At 35.3% G+C, this 16,897-nt stretch overlaps 3 protein-coding genes across 3 annotated transcripts; all 3 read right to left on the bottom strand.

Annotated features, from left to right (window-relative positions):
* Positions 89-1,238, bottom strand: LOC18603174 (enoyl-CoA delta isomerase 2, peroxisomal). The gene has a single exon (XM_007034990.2). The coding sequence runs from the start codon at positions 1,133-1,135 to the stop codon at positions 416-418; it is 720 nt and encodes a 239-aa protein (XP_007035052.2). The 5' UTR covers positions 1,136-1,238; the 3' UTR covers positions 89-415.
* On the bottom strand, positions 1,294-2,472 carry LOC18603173 (enoyl-CoA delta isomerase 2, peroxisomal). Its single transcript, XM_007034989.2, has one exon. The coding sequence runs from the start codon at positions 2,261-2,263 to the stop codon at positions 1,532-1,534; it is 732 nt and encodes a 243-aa protein (XP_007035051.2). The 5' UTR covers positions 2,264-2,472; the 3' UTR covers positions 1,294-1,531.
* Positions 12,714-14,496, bottom strand: LOC18603172. The gene is made up of 2 exons (XM_007034987.2): positions 12,889-14,496; positions 12,714-12,795 (listed from the first exon to the last, which is right to left on the bottom strand). Coding segments are annotated over exons 1-2 (1,587 nt in total). The 5' UTR covers positions 14,474-14,496; the 3' UTR covers positions 12,714-12,793.

The raw sequence follows: 16,897 nt of genomic DNA, 5'->3' as shown, positions 1-16,897 counted from the left end.
CTCCTAAATGGGGCTTGAACCGGTAGCTGCTGCCATGGCTCTTGATTAGATACTACGATGAAGATACTGCAATATATCCCACATGGGGTAAAGGTGCCAAGAGCATGAAAGAGGTTGTCCATATATCAGCTAAGCAAGCACAAGAGAAAACTTAAAAGGGTCGGTTGGCTAAATATGCCACGCTCACCCTCGTCTGGTGGGTGCTGTATGGCTATCAAGACATATGGCCGACATAATTTGTGGAACCCTAATAGGGTTGGCTCGCTTGGCCGACCCTCCAATTTCTAGTCTAAAGCTATACAAATTTGTATTAACTTCCCTGGCATTAAAATGATATATAATATGGTTACAAGTTCAAGATGTAAAAACAACACGCCATTATTCAAAATCGTAACAACGGCTGCTTATTTTTCGGTCAAAGCCTCGGAGAAGCAAACACTTTGGTGGCCAATCCCAGCATGGCTGATAGCTCCGGATACAACCCTTTCCTGATCTCCGCATACACCTCACCGTCCCACTTTCTCTTCGCCAAATCCTCCCCCATGCGCACGCTAGCCTCCCTGACTTCATCATCGCTATCGTACGCCGCCTCCACGATCCCCCTCTTCTCAGCCTCGTCCCCCTTCATCTTCAGCCCCCGCAGCAACAAGTCGCGCCGAGCAGAAGCCGCGCCCATCTTTTCCTTAAACAAGGCCATGAAATAATCGGGAGCTGATAGCCCTATGTCCACCTCGGCCATGTAAAGAACCCCTCGATCTCGCCTCATGACGGCGTAATCGTGAGATAAAGCGAGGGCGAATCCGGCGGCGGTGGCGTGGCCGGTGACGGCGGCAACGGTGGGCATAGGGAGGTTAAGCAGAGCCGCAACGACAGGTTTGAACGATTCGACCAAGTGGAGTAACCTTTCTTGGGCTCCTTGTTTGGATCCGGCGGATTGTGCCCAGGCTAGGTCGAAGCCATTGGAGAAGAATCTGCCTTGGGCTACGGTGATAAGGGCGCACCCACGAGTGGATTGGGCCTTTGCCTGGGAAAGAGCGGAGAGAAGGGAGGTGATGAGAGTGGGATTGAGGCGGTGCTGATCATCGCCGGTCAAGGTTAACAAGAAGAGGTTGCCGCGTTTCTCCAACGTACACATGGCGAGTTTGGAGACTTTTGGCAAAGGCTTGGGGATGTAAGCAAAAGTGAAGCTCCTTTTCTATCTTCAAGTTTGATGTCATTTGATTTTAAATGTATATTTAATTTTTTTTATAACAGTGACTACGAAACCAAATTAAAAACAAAAAAAAACAAGACTGCTGTGAAAGTAACTTTTTTTTTAGAAAAGTAAATTTTATTCATTCCCACGAGCTAGAATGGTAAGAAGTCTTGGTACTTATTAGAAGACTTCTATTGGCGTATAAAGACTAATTTTGGTACACGCACCTCACATGTTGTGCCGCCATCTCCTGTGGATTTGTGATCTCTCCACTTGGACAAATTTATTGAATCAACAATTAAAAACAACAATCAAACACAAAAAAATCCATCGTACTCAAAGCCTTGGAGTTGCAATAACTTCGGTAGCCAATCCCAGCATGCCACAAAGCTCAGGATACAACCCTTTCCTAATTTCCACATAAACTTGAGCGTCCCAATTTCTTTTGACTAACCCATCTGCCATCTTCATCGCGGCCTCGCTCACCCCTTCCTCACCATCATGCACCGCATCCACAATCCCCATTTTCACAGCCTCCTCTCCCTTTATCTTCAGCCCACGCAGCAGCAAATCCCGCCGAGTCGAACCCGGGCTTAGTTTGGCCCTGAACAAAGCCATGAAAGGCTCAGGAATCTTAATTCCTAGATCCAAATCGCTCATGTAAAGCACACCTCTATCACGCCTCATGAGGACGTAGTCATGGCTGAGGGCGAGCACCACGCCTGCTGCAGCTGCGTGGCCATTGACGGCGGCAATAGTGGGCATAGGGAGGGAGATGAAGGCTAGGACAAGCTGGTTGAGGCAGTGGAGCAACTGGTCGAAGCGTTGTTGGGCTTCTTGGTTGGAGCCAGCGGCTTTGACCCAAGCAAGGTCTAAGCCATTGGAGAAGAACTTGCCATGCGACACAGTGACAAGAGCTGAACCACGCGTTGACTGAGCCTTGGCTTTTGAAAGAGCTGAGATGATTGATGTGAAGAGGTTGGGGTTGAGCCGGTGCTCGACGTCCTGGTCAGTTATCAGGGTCAGGATAAAAAGGTTGCCACGTTTCTCTAGCGAGCACATTGCCATCGCTGAACTGTATTCAATTTGATCGCTAGAAATGATGAAATCGGAAAAATAAGAAGTTAGGAATGGGATCTTCAATACCTATATAAAGAGCTAGGTGTTCCTGCAAAATATGCATCGACTATGATTAGTTGATTTTTCAACTCTTTTAGTACGATTTATAAGTCGAATCCAACGGACCAGATTCGTTTATATTAATAAAAAAAAGTTAAATTGTCGAATTTAAATTATAATTTTTTTTTTAGCTCAAATCAAACTTTGCCAACTCTTCCTCCACTCAAGTCAAACTCAAATATTGCTACTACTGTACTTGATTAAAAGTTAAGTTGCGGGTTGTACTATTTAAAGTGAGGTTGTGAGCCCTGTACATATGGGTAAGCTCGGACCAGCCCGGTCTTAATATTTGTGGATTAAAAAAATATAAGTCGAGTCGAGTCAGTTTATTTTTATATGAGTTATAAAATTTCTAACCCAGTTCACTTTTATTAGTCCATAAGTTGAGTTGGATCAGCTTATTTTTTTTTTAAATTATTTTTATAATTTAGTTAATAAATTTTTTATTAATAAAATTATTTTATAATTTCATTCATAAATTAAATTTATTAATTTGATAAGTAAAGATTAAACACATTAAAATATATAAAATAAGTAATATTATTGGTAATTAAATTATTACTTGTATATAATTAAATATATTAAATTATTAAATTAATTAAAATTATTAATTTTTTAACCTATAGGGTTGGCTCGTCCCAGTCCATCCCAACCCACTGATTTAGTGAACTGACTTATCTAAGTCCGATTTAAATATGAACCTAAATTTTCATGATTTAACCCACCCTATATTAAATGAAAAATGAACTGACTTAATGGGTCATGCTCATTTTAACAGATACAGACTTGTGAAGATGTATTTCACGTGACAAACACTGAAATGAATGCTCAATAAGGTTTATAGTTAAACCCCACCCCACAAACTTCAACTTCAAGATGGGACATGGCACTTTTTATTGATGCTCAGCTTTGAATTGATTGCTTGCTTTATTGGGATGAGGATGAGGATGATCTGTTTCTTCATAGATACTCTCAAATTTGATAAATGAAGGTTTTTCAAGAGTATATTTGAGATGAATAAAAGTATCACAGGTTACACAATGATAAAATCAATGATTTGAATTTTTTTCATTTTTCACATATGTTGCAGTAGTCACATTTAGAATGATCATTTTGACCATGATAAGTGAGTGCAAGAAGATGCTCATCACACTTGTGCCGAACTTTTCATGGTAATGTAGCACATGTACGATGCAAAACAAAATTGCAACTACATCTGAACTGTTCCATATATATCAATACCACATGCATTGCACTGTCCTTTACTGAAGTAATAATAAAGGAGAGTGTGTTGGTGTCCTTCAATTCTGCAATTATTTTGAGCTACACATCGAACACATAGATACCTCTTGCAGCCGTAACATTTATAGGAGAAATCGCTGCACTCGTATTCACATACTGTACATTTGAAAATGCCATCTGATATAAGGATGTGTGGCTGGCAACAAATATGAAACCTAAATGGCTCCCTTTTTGGCAATCCAGCACAAGTTTTGTGAAGAAAGACATTGCATTGTGAACAACAGTAAAACGGAATCGAGATGAAAAGCATGCACCCATCACAAAATGTATCATTTTCCATGATCTTGTCACTTAACGTTAGGTCATGTACATGACTAAAATGGCTCATCTTTGTGGCTTCTCGGTCTTTGTTTCTCTCGATAACACAAGCAACGGAATCCATAGATATATTGGGCAACAATGCAAATTATCATAAGGTTCCTCATCTTCATTTTGGCTATCAACTACATCATACCATCTTTTATTCTTTATTGCACAATCCACATGATAAATATAATTGCAAACGGAACAAGAGTAACTTCCGTACTCTGTATTCACCTCTTCATTGCACATTTGGCACTCCTTGAGATTTTCTTCAGAAAGAAAATAGTTGTGGAAAATGGGGTGCTTATGCCACTTGAATTTGATGATAAGTGGCAACGAAACGTATTTTCTATGAACCATTAGCATGCATTTGAAACATACGTAGGCAACATAATTTCCTTCGGTGGCACATGCATTACAAATGAATGAGACTTCTTTCAGAAGCAGAATGAATGAGCGCTGGTGCTTTTTATCTTTGAGTATAGGTGGTGAGAATGCACAATCATGGTGAAAAGCGAACTTGCAAGTTGAACAACAACAAACAAAGTCCTTGAGTCGGGTTTCTTTGCATGCCTTGCAAAGGAGATTTTCACTATTAAACTAGAAAGGAAGGATGTCTACGATGGCAGAGGTGATTGATTTCAGAAGGTAACTCGGCACATTACAAGGTGAACAACAATAAATGAATCCCTGTACTGTGTATATCGGCAAGTATAGCAAGAGAAACCTTCACCATCAAACTGTAAAACAAGAGGATATTTATTGTGAAAGGGATGACTAATTTCATCAGCCAACTCATCACATTTTTTATGTAAGTTAAACCCACAATCAAGAGAAAAGTATATAGATACTAATAAATGTTCCTGACATCCGAAACATTCAGCAGTTTCCAGATCCTTATTACTATTCAGTGGAGATTGATGGATTTTTTATGGCTATGTGTTGAAGCTTTCCAAGTTTCTTTTCAGCAATTTTAAGAGAAAACAAAGCACATTTGATATGAAAGTCTAATAGACAAGAACAATGATAAAAAAACCTCTGAGTTTTCATTGTAGAAACCGCAAAAACAGGCTCATATGTATGGTGATTCTGATAGCAGAATAAGAGAGTGGTTGCGATGGAAAGGGTGATCAATCTTCGAGGGTGCCTCAGCGCATTTTTTGTGGGGGTAAAACCCACATTCCACGCAACTAAAGCTTGGACCGGACACCACCTCCCCGCAATTGAGCAATCAGCATCTTTCGTTTGATTGCTCTGCTCTTCATTGGACATCAATACATGTGAATGCTCAAAATCTTCTGACTCCATCTCTCTCTTTCTTTTAGGGCTTTGTGTCCACTCAGAAGTTTGAGCTTGTGGCCAGGATAGCAGAAGAATGCTTTTGAGGAGGGCCTAAGACTACGGTTTTATTATCACAAAATGTACTTAGAAGGACTCCTTTACTACTGTTGCCCTTTATTCTCCATAGAATGACTTCAATCATAAAGAATTCAAGTACATACCCTATAAATTTTCAAATTATATATAATATAAAAATTACCCTCACCTCTCAATTTAAAATCCAATATAAGCAATGCGCATATTGGTATTAAAAGAAGACTGATTAATTTTACATGTAATTATATGGAAAAAAAACTGGATTAATCAAGTTGGAAAAAATGACAAAAAAAAAAAACATGTAAAGAAGAAAGAAAAAAGGGAAAGAGAAAGGAATATGCTTTGTTTCCCTTCTTTTTATCTCAGATAATCTTCTAAATTTAAAGTTTGATTATATTATTTTTAGTAGAGAGAAGGCAACAAAAGCAACGTTTAGATGCTCTAATTTTTCCCCTTCCAAGATCATGCACTTGGTGGTACCCATCCCCTCTCTTCAAGAGAGAGGTTTGATTTGTAAGTTTAGAGACCTAACCTTTACATTACATTAATTAATTTGCAAGTTTAGGATCAATTCCCTCTATATTTATTTGTATATTGTCTGTGTACTGAACAAAATAACTTTGTTTCTGCTTTTTGGAAAGGAAAATTTGAGTTACAATTAATTGTTTTTTTTATCAAAACGTTGAATAAATTAATCATTTCTCTGTTTTATTCACCAGTAATTGGAAAATTAAAAAAAATAATGATAGGATAATATTGAAATATATATCAATTCATTCAAAAAGAAAAAGAAAAAGTTGAAATATATTTCGAATAAGATTTCAGTATATTTTGAAATGAAAATGTAAATTACTCGATTTAACCAAATATGAAAACCAAGGGCTGTTTTTTTTCTTTTTTATCATATTTGTTTATCATTCTAATCTATTCAACTTATTTTTTAAGCAAAATATGTGAGATAAATTACTTGATTTAACTGAACATACAAAAAATTTTTAGACCTAAATTTTAAGGAGGTTTTTTTATTAGCCATCTGTTGAAATTAAGAGAACAGGTGCAGAGAGAGCAAAACGATGGTGAAGAATAAGTTCTTTCATTCTTCGTTGAAAAGAAGAAAATATCACTAATAAACTATTTATAATAGTCTGTTTCAACTAACTAACTAATGACTAGGCTAACTACATAATTACTGTACAGTGGAATGGTAAAATAGTAAAAAAATATTTACATTAAATAGTCACCTGACTTGCACATGGCTCTTGTTACTAAGCCTTTGATATACTTTGGCATTTGGCATTCGATACTCTAACTTCTTAAGGCTTTAGTCTTCTAACTTTTAACTCCAGTTAAGCAAATTCTCCAAGTAAGTCTAATGCTCCCCCTCAAGATGAACCGTGTATATCATACACATTCATCTTGCTAAGTAATCTGTAGAAATCCCTAGGCTGTAAAGCCTTTGTGAATATATCTGCAACTTGATCTGCTGTTGAGATATATACTGGTTCTATTAAACCTGCAATTATTTTTTCTCTAATGAAGTGACAATTGAGCTCAATGTGTTTTGTACGTTCATGAAACACAAGATTCTTGCTAATGTAGATGGCAGATTGACTGTCACAGTACAGTTTAACAACATTTGTCTGACAAATTCCAAACTCTGCCAACAAGGATTTCAACCATATTATCTCATAGGATGTTGCTCCCATGGAACGATATTCAGCCTCAGCTGAACTTTTAGCAACTACATATTGCTTTTAGCCTTCCAACTAACCATTGAGTTTCCAAGAAATAAAGCATATCCAGTGACAAATTTTCTAGTATTTGGACAACCTGCCCAATCACTATCAGAATAAGCTTGAATTTGCAAGTTTGACTGTGAATGCAGTAGAAGTCCTTGTCCTGGTGCCTTTTTCAAGTATCTTAAAACTCTGAATGCTGCAGCCAAATGATCATTTGAAGGTTTGTCCATAAACTGAGATAACACTTGAACAACATAACAAACATCTGGCCTTGTAAATGTCAAATACAATAACTTTCCAACCAATTGTTTGTAAACAGTAGGATCTTTTAATTGGTAATCTTCAATGGATTTTTACAACTTGTAATTATAATCCATAGGGGTTGACACTGGTTTAGCACCTAATAGACCATATTCTTCAAGCATATCCAAAGCATACTTGCGTTGACAAACAGATATTCCTTCAGGAGATCTAGCAATTTCGAACCCTAAGAAATACTTAACTGTACCTAAATCTTTTAACTTGAATTGTGTACTTAAGTACTCTTTAATGCTATCAACTAACTGATCAGATGTACTACCAATCACAATATCGTCTACATACACCAGCAATGCAGCAAAATTTCCATCTCCAATAGACATAGTAAATAGAGAATAGTCTGACAAAGATTGCTTAAAACCATACCTGATGAGAGAAGCTGTAAACTTTGCATTCCCTTGCCTAGAAGCTTGTTTGAGCCCATATAAAGACTTGTGAAGCTTGCAAGCAAGTTTTGTATCAGATGAATACTCCCCCTGAACTGTATAACCTAGTGAAATCTCCATATAAACTTTCTCCTCAAGGTCACCATGAAGAAAAGCATTATTTAGGTCCAGCTGCCTTAAACACCACCTTTGTGCTGCTGCAATAGCTAGAAAAACTCTAACTGTAGTTTGTTTAGCAACAGGGCTAAACGTTTCTTGGTAATCAAAACCTTCAACTTGGCTATAACCTTTTGCTACTAAATGTGCCTTATATCTTTCCACAGTACTATCAGCTTTCATCTTCACTTTATATACCCATTTACAGCTTATAGTGTGACAATGTGAAGGCAAGGGTACTACAGACCATGTTTTGTTGTCTTTTAAGGCTTTCAATTCAAGTGTCATTGCATCTTTCCAATGAGAATGTTGAATAGCTTGATGATAGGAAGTAGGTTCATGAATTTGAGATAAGGCCAAGGTAAAGGACTCATGAGTTGAAGACAGTTTATGAGCAGACAAGTAATCTGTTATAGGATATGAAGTTACATTGTTTGAGCTTGAAGGAATATCAATATGGTAGGCTTCTAAATATTTAGGAACATGTCTGGCTCGAGAACTTCTCCTAGGTAAAGAATTGACATCAGGTTGAACAGACACAGAACTAGGTGTAGCATGGTTACTAAAATTTGGAACATGATCAACAAAGTCAATAGGAAAATTTTGAGTGGAATCAATGGAATTTGATGACAAATGATTTTCTGAATAAATGTCATGCTCACCTGACTGAGAACTAACAAGTGAAGGGTCAGAATTGGGCAAAACATTAGAACTAACTTGGAAATGATCAAATATAGAAGCAAGTACACCAGGTGTTTGATAAAATGTAGGAACATCACTGCTATAACCTTTGGACAAAGAAGAAGGAAAAACATTTTCATGAAAAACAACATTCCTGGACACTAACACTTTATGAGCATCAATATCATAAACTTTGTACCCTTTAACACCATTTGGATACCCCAAAAACACACATTTACTAGTTCTTTTATCAAATTTCTTTCTGTGTTGAGATAAAGTGGATGCAAAACACAAACAGCCAAAAACTCTAAAATGATCATAGGTAGGTAAAGCATGATACAATAGCTCAAATGGTGTTTTATTGGAGAGAAGTCTAGTAGGCATTCAATTAATAATATGAACTGCTGTCATAACAGAATCACCCCAAAATGACATAGGTAAATGTGACTGATGCAACAAGGACCTAGCTACTGTCAAAATGTGTTGATGTTTTCTTTCCACCAAACCATTTTGTTCAAGAGTTTCATTACAAGACAAATGATGAATAATACCTGTTTTTGCATAGAAATCAGGAAATTTAAACTCTAATCCATTATCTGATCTTATAATTTTGATTGATGTTTGAAACTGAATTTTAACAAAATTTTGAAAAGCAGGAATGATGCTTGATACATCAGATTTATATTTCCATCAAGAAAACCCAAGTAAAACGAGTAAAATCATCAACTACAGTGAGAAAATATCGTTGATCAGACAATGTAGGTATTTTATAAGGTCCCCATATGTCAACATGTATAAGATCAAAAACATTCTTTGAACTTTGAATATGAACAGGAAATGGAAGTTTTTTCTGTTTAGCAAGGGGACATATTTCACAAAGCAAATCATTTGAGCAGTGAATATCTGAAACTTGTTTATTTAACACATGTATCCTTTTTATAGGAGGATGCCCTAATCTAAAATGCCATAGGTCAAAAGACCTTAGAGCTGAAACACAAGGCTTGTTTGAAAAAGAATTACAAGAAGTAAAAGAAGATACAACTGAAAAATCAACAAGTTTTTCCATTCTGAACTTTGATAAATCTTTTTCATCCTTGCTATCTTGCATGAGATAAAGGCATGAGTAAACTCTAACTACACCAGTCACTGTCCATGAGGCAAGGTCCTGAATAATGCAGATTTTATCAGTGAAAAACACAGAATTTGATGTAGAATCAATGAGCTGAGAAACTGATATCAAGTTAAATTTGAGAGTGGGTACATACAACACATTTGACAAGGTAAGCAAAAGAGTTATTTTAACTATGCCAATATGAGAAACAATGGCTTTAGTATTGTTTGGGAGCTGAACATATCTATTAACAACAGGCTTGACAGAAATAAATTTATCTAAAGTACAACACACATGATCTATTGCCCATGTGTCTATGATCCAGGAACTTTGTTTAATCATGAAAGGATTCACATTTTTATATCTAGCAGGAAGGTTATTTGTAGCATTAAAACATGAAATTCCAGATATGATACCTGCAAAAGATGAGTTGATCAAAGAATGTTTCGCTTGGTGGTTGCTTGAAGAAGGAATTGATGAAGGACTTTTATCATCATTGACATTCATACCACTCCCATTGAGAAGATCCACCAGCTTATGAATTTGCTACTTTATCATAGACAACTGTGAGTCAAAACCAAGAACTTCAGTGCCATTTTCATGATTTTGCTGCAAGTCTTCTGTATCAACATTATTACCAGTAGAAACTTGATTCATAACAGATTTTCCTTTCTTGAATCCACTTCCTTCTCCTTTTGTAAATTTAAAATCATATGAAAAACCTATCAATCTAAAACACCTTTCCTTGACATGTCCCTTTTTGTTACAGTGAGAACAAATGACATCCCTTTTTAATTTCCTTTTTCCTTCAAACATAGTGGCCATGGCTGCTGTAGATTCCAAAACTGATTACCCTTGTATCAGTAAATTCCTTTGAGTTTCCTCCCTTAACACCAAGCTATAGACCTTATCCAGGGAAGGTATTGGATCTATTAATATGATTTGAGACCTGATCCCAAAAAATGAATCATTTAAACCATTCAAAAACTTGAATGTCATGTCTTTTTGGTACTGTTCAGTGTATTTCTTGAAACAATTTGGGTTGCATTTACCACATTCGCAACGTGGTAATGGTCTAAAATTCCTCATTTCTTCCCAAACACCCTTCAGCTCAATGAAGTAAGTATCCACGATCTACTGCCATGTGTTATATTGCTTAAATGTACTGTAAGTTGCACACCCTAGTATCATCTGGCTGTGCAAAGTTCTGTTTCAGTGTATTCCAAATTTTCATCGCATTATCCATATAGAAAATTGTTGAGTCTATAGGTGCTGTTACAGAGTCTAACAACCAAGCCACAATCAAGTCATTACACCTATTCCATGACTCAAACAAAGGATCCACAAGTTCTGGTTTAAGGATATTTTCATTAACAAATTCAACTTTATTCCTAACAGAAAGGGCAAGTAGGAATGATCTACACCATGGCACGTAATTATTTGTTGTCAGCTTAGGGTTTATCACTAGTGATCCAAGATGATTGCTATGATGCAGATAATACGGTAATTGAGGGTTCTCAGTTGGTGAAACACTAGTCTTCGAGCCTAATTGATTTGCCACTTGCAAATCTTCAGATGAAGAAGAGAAATTTGTTCTAGTGTTCGTCATTTGTACCAAAATCTCAAGAAACAAGAAATTCTCCCAAAAAAAAATCAAGAACTCAAACGATAAATTTGTACTGATTTAAGAAGCAAGAAGAAGAAAATACTTGCCTAAATCAGGAAAAACATTCATAGCAAGATTACTCGCTCTGATACCATGTTGAAATCAAGAGAACAGGTGCAGAGAGAGCAAAACGATGGTGAAGAAGAAGTGTTTTCATTCTTCGTTGAAAAGAAGAAAATATCACCAGTAAACTATTTATAATAGTCCGTTTCAACTAACTGACTAATGACTAGGCTAACTACATAATTATTGTACAGTGGAATGGTAAAATAGTAAAAAAAATATTTACATTAAATAGTCACATGACTTGCACATGGCTCTTGTTACTAAGCCTTTGATATTCTCTGGCATTTTACATTCGATCCTCTGACTTCTTAAGGCTTTAGTCTTCTAACTTCTAAAAGCAAATTCTCCAAGTAAGTCTAATACCATCAATGAATTGTAGTATTGCAAATTATGGGCAATCAATGATTTTAGAATCATTACGAGAAATAAGGATTTTTAGTGCTTAATTACCTGTAATATTTTGACCCTTTGATTCTCTTTTGCAAAAGAGGCAATTTAGAGTATTTAAGTACCTTTTAAATTAAATATTCTATTAAAAAAGTTACTAATTAACATTAAAGTAATGAAGCATGAAATTAATTAAATAGCTAAAGTAGCCATGTTAATCAAAAAGAAATCTCTAACAAGATCTTCCGATAGTGGAACTTATATAATACTAATTTGATGTAAATCTAAATGCGTGATAGAACACATTTTCAAAAAAAGAAAAGAAAAAGAATGAGATAGAACAATTTCACAAGAACCTAATTTTCAAATGAACTTACAAGTACACTCCAGTGAAACATGTACACTCTTTTTAGAGAAACAAACACAATGACATTATTCTTGACCAACTCAGTGTGACTTCTCCTAACTTAGGCTAGAAGGTTTTATACAATCCCAATGAGCAATAAAATTGCATCCAGACTCTACACACTCAAGAGCCAAATTTTGACAGGGCTCAGCACATTTAAGACATTCAGGATAATAATAAATCTTCTCGACAAACTTCAGAGGGTGTTGATGATCTTCAACTTGATAGATGCTCCCAAGTTTGATAAATGGATATTTTCCAAGACCACATTGAAGATGGACAAAAGTGTTGCAAATTATACAATGATAAAACCAGTGTTCCGAATTTCTTATTTCTTCACAAACATCACAGTAAAGATATTCTGAATAATCATTACTGTCATGATACGTGAGTGTAAGAAAATGTTCATCACACTTGTGCCAAATTGCTTGCGGTAAAGTTAGACAACCGTAGTCCAAAGCAAAATTGCACCGCTTACAATGGTATCCTTGTTCTAAATGCACGCCACAAGAACTGCATGATCCTTGATAATCGTAGTAGAAAAAAAGGGTGTGTTCGTGTCCATCAGAAATGAAAGTATCAGGAGTTGAACAACTAAGGCAAAAAGATTCCTTACATTTCTCACAATTATAGGAAAAGCCACTACGCACGTACGCACAGATCTCGCATTCGTAAACGTTGTTTGCAATAAGGGTGACAACGTTCTGGCACAAGTGATACCAAAGTCTTGTCTTCCGAGGCAATTCAGCACATGTTTTATGGAGAAAAAAATCACATTGTGAACAAGAGTAAAACGAAGTTGAGATGGACAACATGCATCCGTCACAACATTTATAATCTTCAATGATAATCTTGCTTAACACTAAGTCATGATCATGACTGAAATGTTTTACCTTCGTGGCTTCTCCAGCTTCATTCCTCTCAATAACACAAGTGATGGAATCAACAGCAATATCAGTCAACAACAAGGGCTTTTCATCCTTTTTTTCTGTCTCAACTATATAATACCATCTTTCTCTCTTTATAATACAATTCACATGAACAATAAACTTGCAATCCAAACAACAGTAACTTCCGTGCTCTGTATTCACATTGTCATGGCAAATTCTACAATCCCAACTTTTACACTCATGTTGATGAAGGAAATAGGTATGGGAAATAGGGTGGTGATGCAACACTGCTTTGATGATGCGTGGTAAAAAAATGCATTTTGTATGGACTATAATACTGCAAGTAGAACATATATATGCAACATAATTCCCCTCAAGGCCACATGCATCACAAATGAACGAGACTGGTCTCCAAAACAAGATGAATGGGTGTTGATGACTTTCCTCTTTAATAGTTGGAGGTGGTGACACACATTCAATGTGAAGGGCAAACTTGCAAGATGAACAACAATAGACAAATTTCTGACTGGTTTCTAGGCATATCTTGCAAGGGAGATTTTCAGTATTAAATTGAAGAATAAGAGGGTGTTTGCGATGACAGGGGTGATTGATTTCAGAAAGTAACTCAGCACATTTAATATGAAGGGCAAACTTGCATGATGAACAACAATAAACAAAACCACGACGTTGTGGTTTTTGGCACATATTGCAAGAGAAACGTTCACCATTAAACTGTAGAACAAGAGGATGCTTTTGGTGAGAAAAGTTATTGATTTCAGGAGATAGTTCAACACATTTTTTATGTAGGTTAAACCCACAGTCAAAAGAAAAGTATGTAGATTCTAACAACGGATTCCAACACCCGAAGCACTCAGCACTCTCAAGTTCTTCATTTTGTTCATCAGTGGAAATCCATGGATGGGCTATGTGTTCAAGCTCTCCAAAAAATTTTTCAGCAATGTTGCAAGAAAATAAAGCACATTTGATGTGAAAATCCAATCCACAAGAGCAATGATAAACAAACATCTTACCAATTTTGTCGCAAAAATCACAAATATATCCATCAGCGTATTCTTCGGATTCAGGTGGGTTTGGAAAAAGAACAAGAGGGTGCTTACGGTGAAGAGGGTGATTAATTTCTGAGGGCGCCTCAGCACAATTCTTATGAAGGTAAAACCCACACTCCACGCAGCTAAAACTTGGACTCGATACCACCTCCCCACACCTTGAGCAGCTAGCTTCTTCGCTTTGATTGCTTTGCTTTTCATTGAAAGCCAGGGCATGGGCATGCCCAAAATGTTGTGACTCCATCTCTTTTCTCTCTTGTCTCTATGTAAGCGTGTGTGAAATAGCCAAAAACCGACGTTTCTATTTCTATATATAGATGTAAAGATAAGGCTATTGTTTTATAATTTCAGACAATAAAAAACAATGAGTAAATCAAATTAAGTGACTTTGAGGATAATTAATACTAATTAATAATATTTAAAAGTGCCAAAACTAATTCGTATATCATACCAAATGTTCAGTTTGATAGCCGAAAATTTTGAGTAGGGATAAAGCAACAATATTGACAGCTGAAAATTTTAATTAAGTCAAAATGAGGGCATAGATTCTTTCCTTCTCAAAGAGTAATGTTCAGATGCTCTAACTTTTACTCTTCTAAGATATGCCATTCTTTACTTGGTGGTGCCCTTCGGCCATTCCCTCTTTAATTTGCAAGTTTAGAATCAAAATTTAAATTAATTTATAAGTTTAGAATCAAACCGTTCATTGGTGTTAAAAATAAAAGAGTTGATGGTAAGACCTTATTTAATAAGCTTCAACTTCTAAAAGGTAATTAATAAAATATCTTTAAATTAATATCTTAATCTTTTAAGTATACATTACTTTGGAATTAAATTAAATTTAAATAAAAGTAAATTATTACTTTGAGAAAATAATAAGTTAATTACCCAAAGCCCTTACCCAAAGCTTTAGGTAAAACGGGCTGAGCATGTGGATCTAACCCAGCCTATACATTTTGGGCTTGAATTATCAATTTACACACGACGACGTTTCGGGGTTCCTCATTCATGCGAAATAGGAGAATTAAAATAGCAAGAGTTGGTTAAAGTAACTTGCCGTAAAAAATATCTTACCCTTTTTAACCCACCGCTCAATTTAAAATCCAACATATAGGCAAGGTAAATATTAGTGTTAAAAAAGGATTTATATGAAGCTATATACTGTCAGCTCATTAAATGTTGTTACTTTATTACTGAGATATAATTAAAAATGTTTAAGAACTTAAATTTAAATATTGAAAAGTTGTTAATAATTAATTAAATAAAAAACAAATAAATCTCTTTTTTTCTTTCTTCAACTCCCCCATAATGTTATTTTATTGTTTTGCTATTTTTTATCTCTCTCTAACTCCATCTTCTTCTTCTTCTATTAAAATTACAAGCTAAAATATTTCACTTTTTTCCAAACCTTGTTCACTTTTTTTTTTTGGTTCTCCTATACGCATCCAAACTAAAATCTTATTGATTTCTTAAGAAAATGTGTTGCTGAAACCCTAAGAGAGAGAAGGAGTAAAAAATTTGATGTGAAGATTTTCATTTTTTTTTTTTGAGAACAAGAGAGAGAAAAAAAGAGTGCTGTCATGGGTTGGGCAACTAGTCCATTTGACCACCAATTGTGATAAATAATTCTTCCTTAAATTGTAACTGTGGGATAGTATTAATGTTGAAAAAATTTTGAAAAAAATTTGTCATAATTTCTGTTAGAATTTTAATTTGATATTAAATTGATCTTAGTTAGTTACTTTTGCCATTTTTATTGGTTATCACATTATAACCCTAAATCAAATTAAAAATAAAATCCTACTTTATTTATTTTAAAAAAATTGATTATCACATTATAACTCTAAATCAACTGCAAAAATCAAATATCAACCCTTGAGTGAGTGTTTTGTTCCACCAAAAAACATCTTATAAGTTGAAGGTGATGTGAATTCTTATATTCTCAATATCACTTTAGTATATATTCTATATGGGATTCATGACTCCCTAGAATCATGACATCCTCTTTTATTTTTCGTTGGGAGTTTCTCTCTTATATGATGACTTTGGTAAAAGAATAAGAGGGTGACTGTGATGAAAAGGGTGATCAATCTTTGAGGGTGTCTCAGCACATTTCTTGTGGAGGCAAAACCCACATTCCACGCATTTAAAGTTTGGATCGGACACCAACTCCCCGCATCTTGAGCAATTGCTTGATTGCTCTGCTCTTCATTGAACACCAACGGATGTGAATGCAAATGTTGTGACTCCATCTCTCTTTTTTTTTTTCTTTGATTAACTCTCAAAAGTTTGAATTTGTGTCTAAGATAGCAGAAGACTATGGTTTTATCATCACAATATATTCATAGAAGGACTTTTTTATCTTTCATATTTTGGATAGAATGACTTCAAGCACGTGCTCTCGAAAATTTTAAATTTTGTATAATATAAAAACTTACCCTGAAACCTCTCCATTTAAAATCCAATATATTAGCAATGTACACATTAGTATTAAAAACAAAGACTAATTAATGTTACAGGTAATTATATAGAGAAAACTGGATTAATCACCTTAAAGTTGAAAAACATGGGAAACGAAAAAGATAAACATAAAAGAACAAAGAAACAAAGGGAAATAGAAAAGAATATGCTTTGTTTCTCTTTACTTATCTTGCTGATTAATCTTCTA

This window comes from Theobroma cacao, chromosome 4 (assembly GCF_000208745.1).
Source record: "Theobroma cacao cultivar B97-61/B2 chromosome 4, Criollo_cocoa_genome_V2, whole genome shotgun sequence".
Taxonomy (NCBI): Eukaryota; Viridiplantae; Streptophyta; class Magnoliopsida; order Malvales; family Malvaceae; genus Theobroma; species Theobroma cacao.
This window is presented reverse-complemented; position numbering and strand designations above follow the sequence as displayed.

Bases quoted from the DNA above. Each gene is read 5' to 3' on its own strand.
- LOC18603174 (XM_007034990.2), bottom strand. From the start codon at position 1,135: ATGTGTACGTTGGAGAAACGCGGCAACCTCTTCTTGTTAACCTTGACC.
- LOC18603173 (XM_007034989.2), bottom strand. From the start codon at position 2,263: ATGGCAATGTGCTCGCTAGAGAAACGTGGCAACCTTTTTATCCTGACC.
- LOC18603172 (XM_007034987.2), bottom strand. From the start codon at position 14,473: ATGGAGTCACAACATTTTGGGCATGCCCATGCCCTGGCTTTCAATGAA.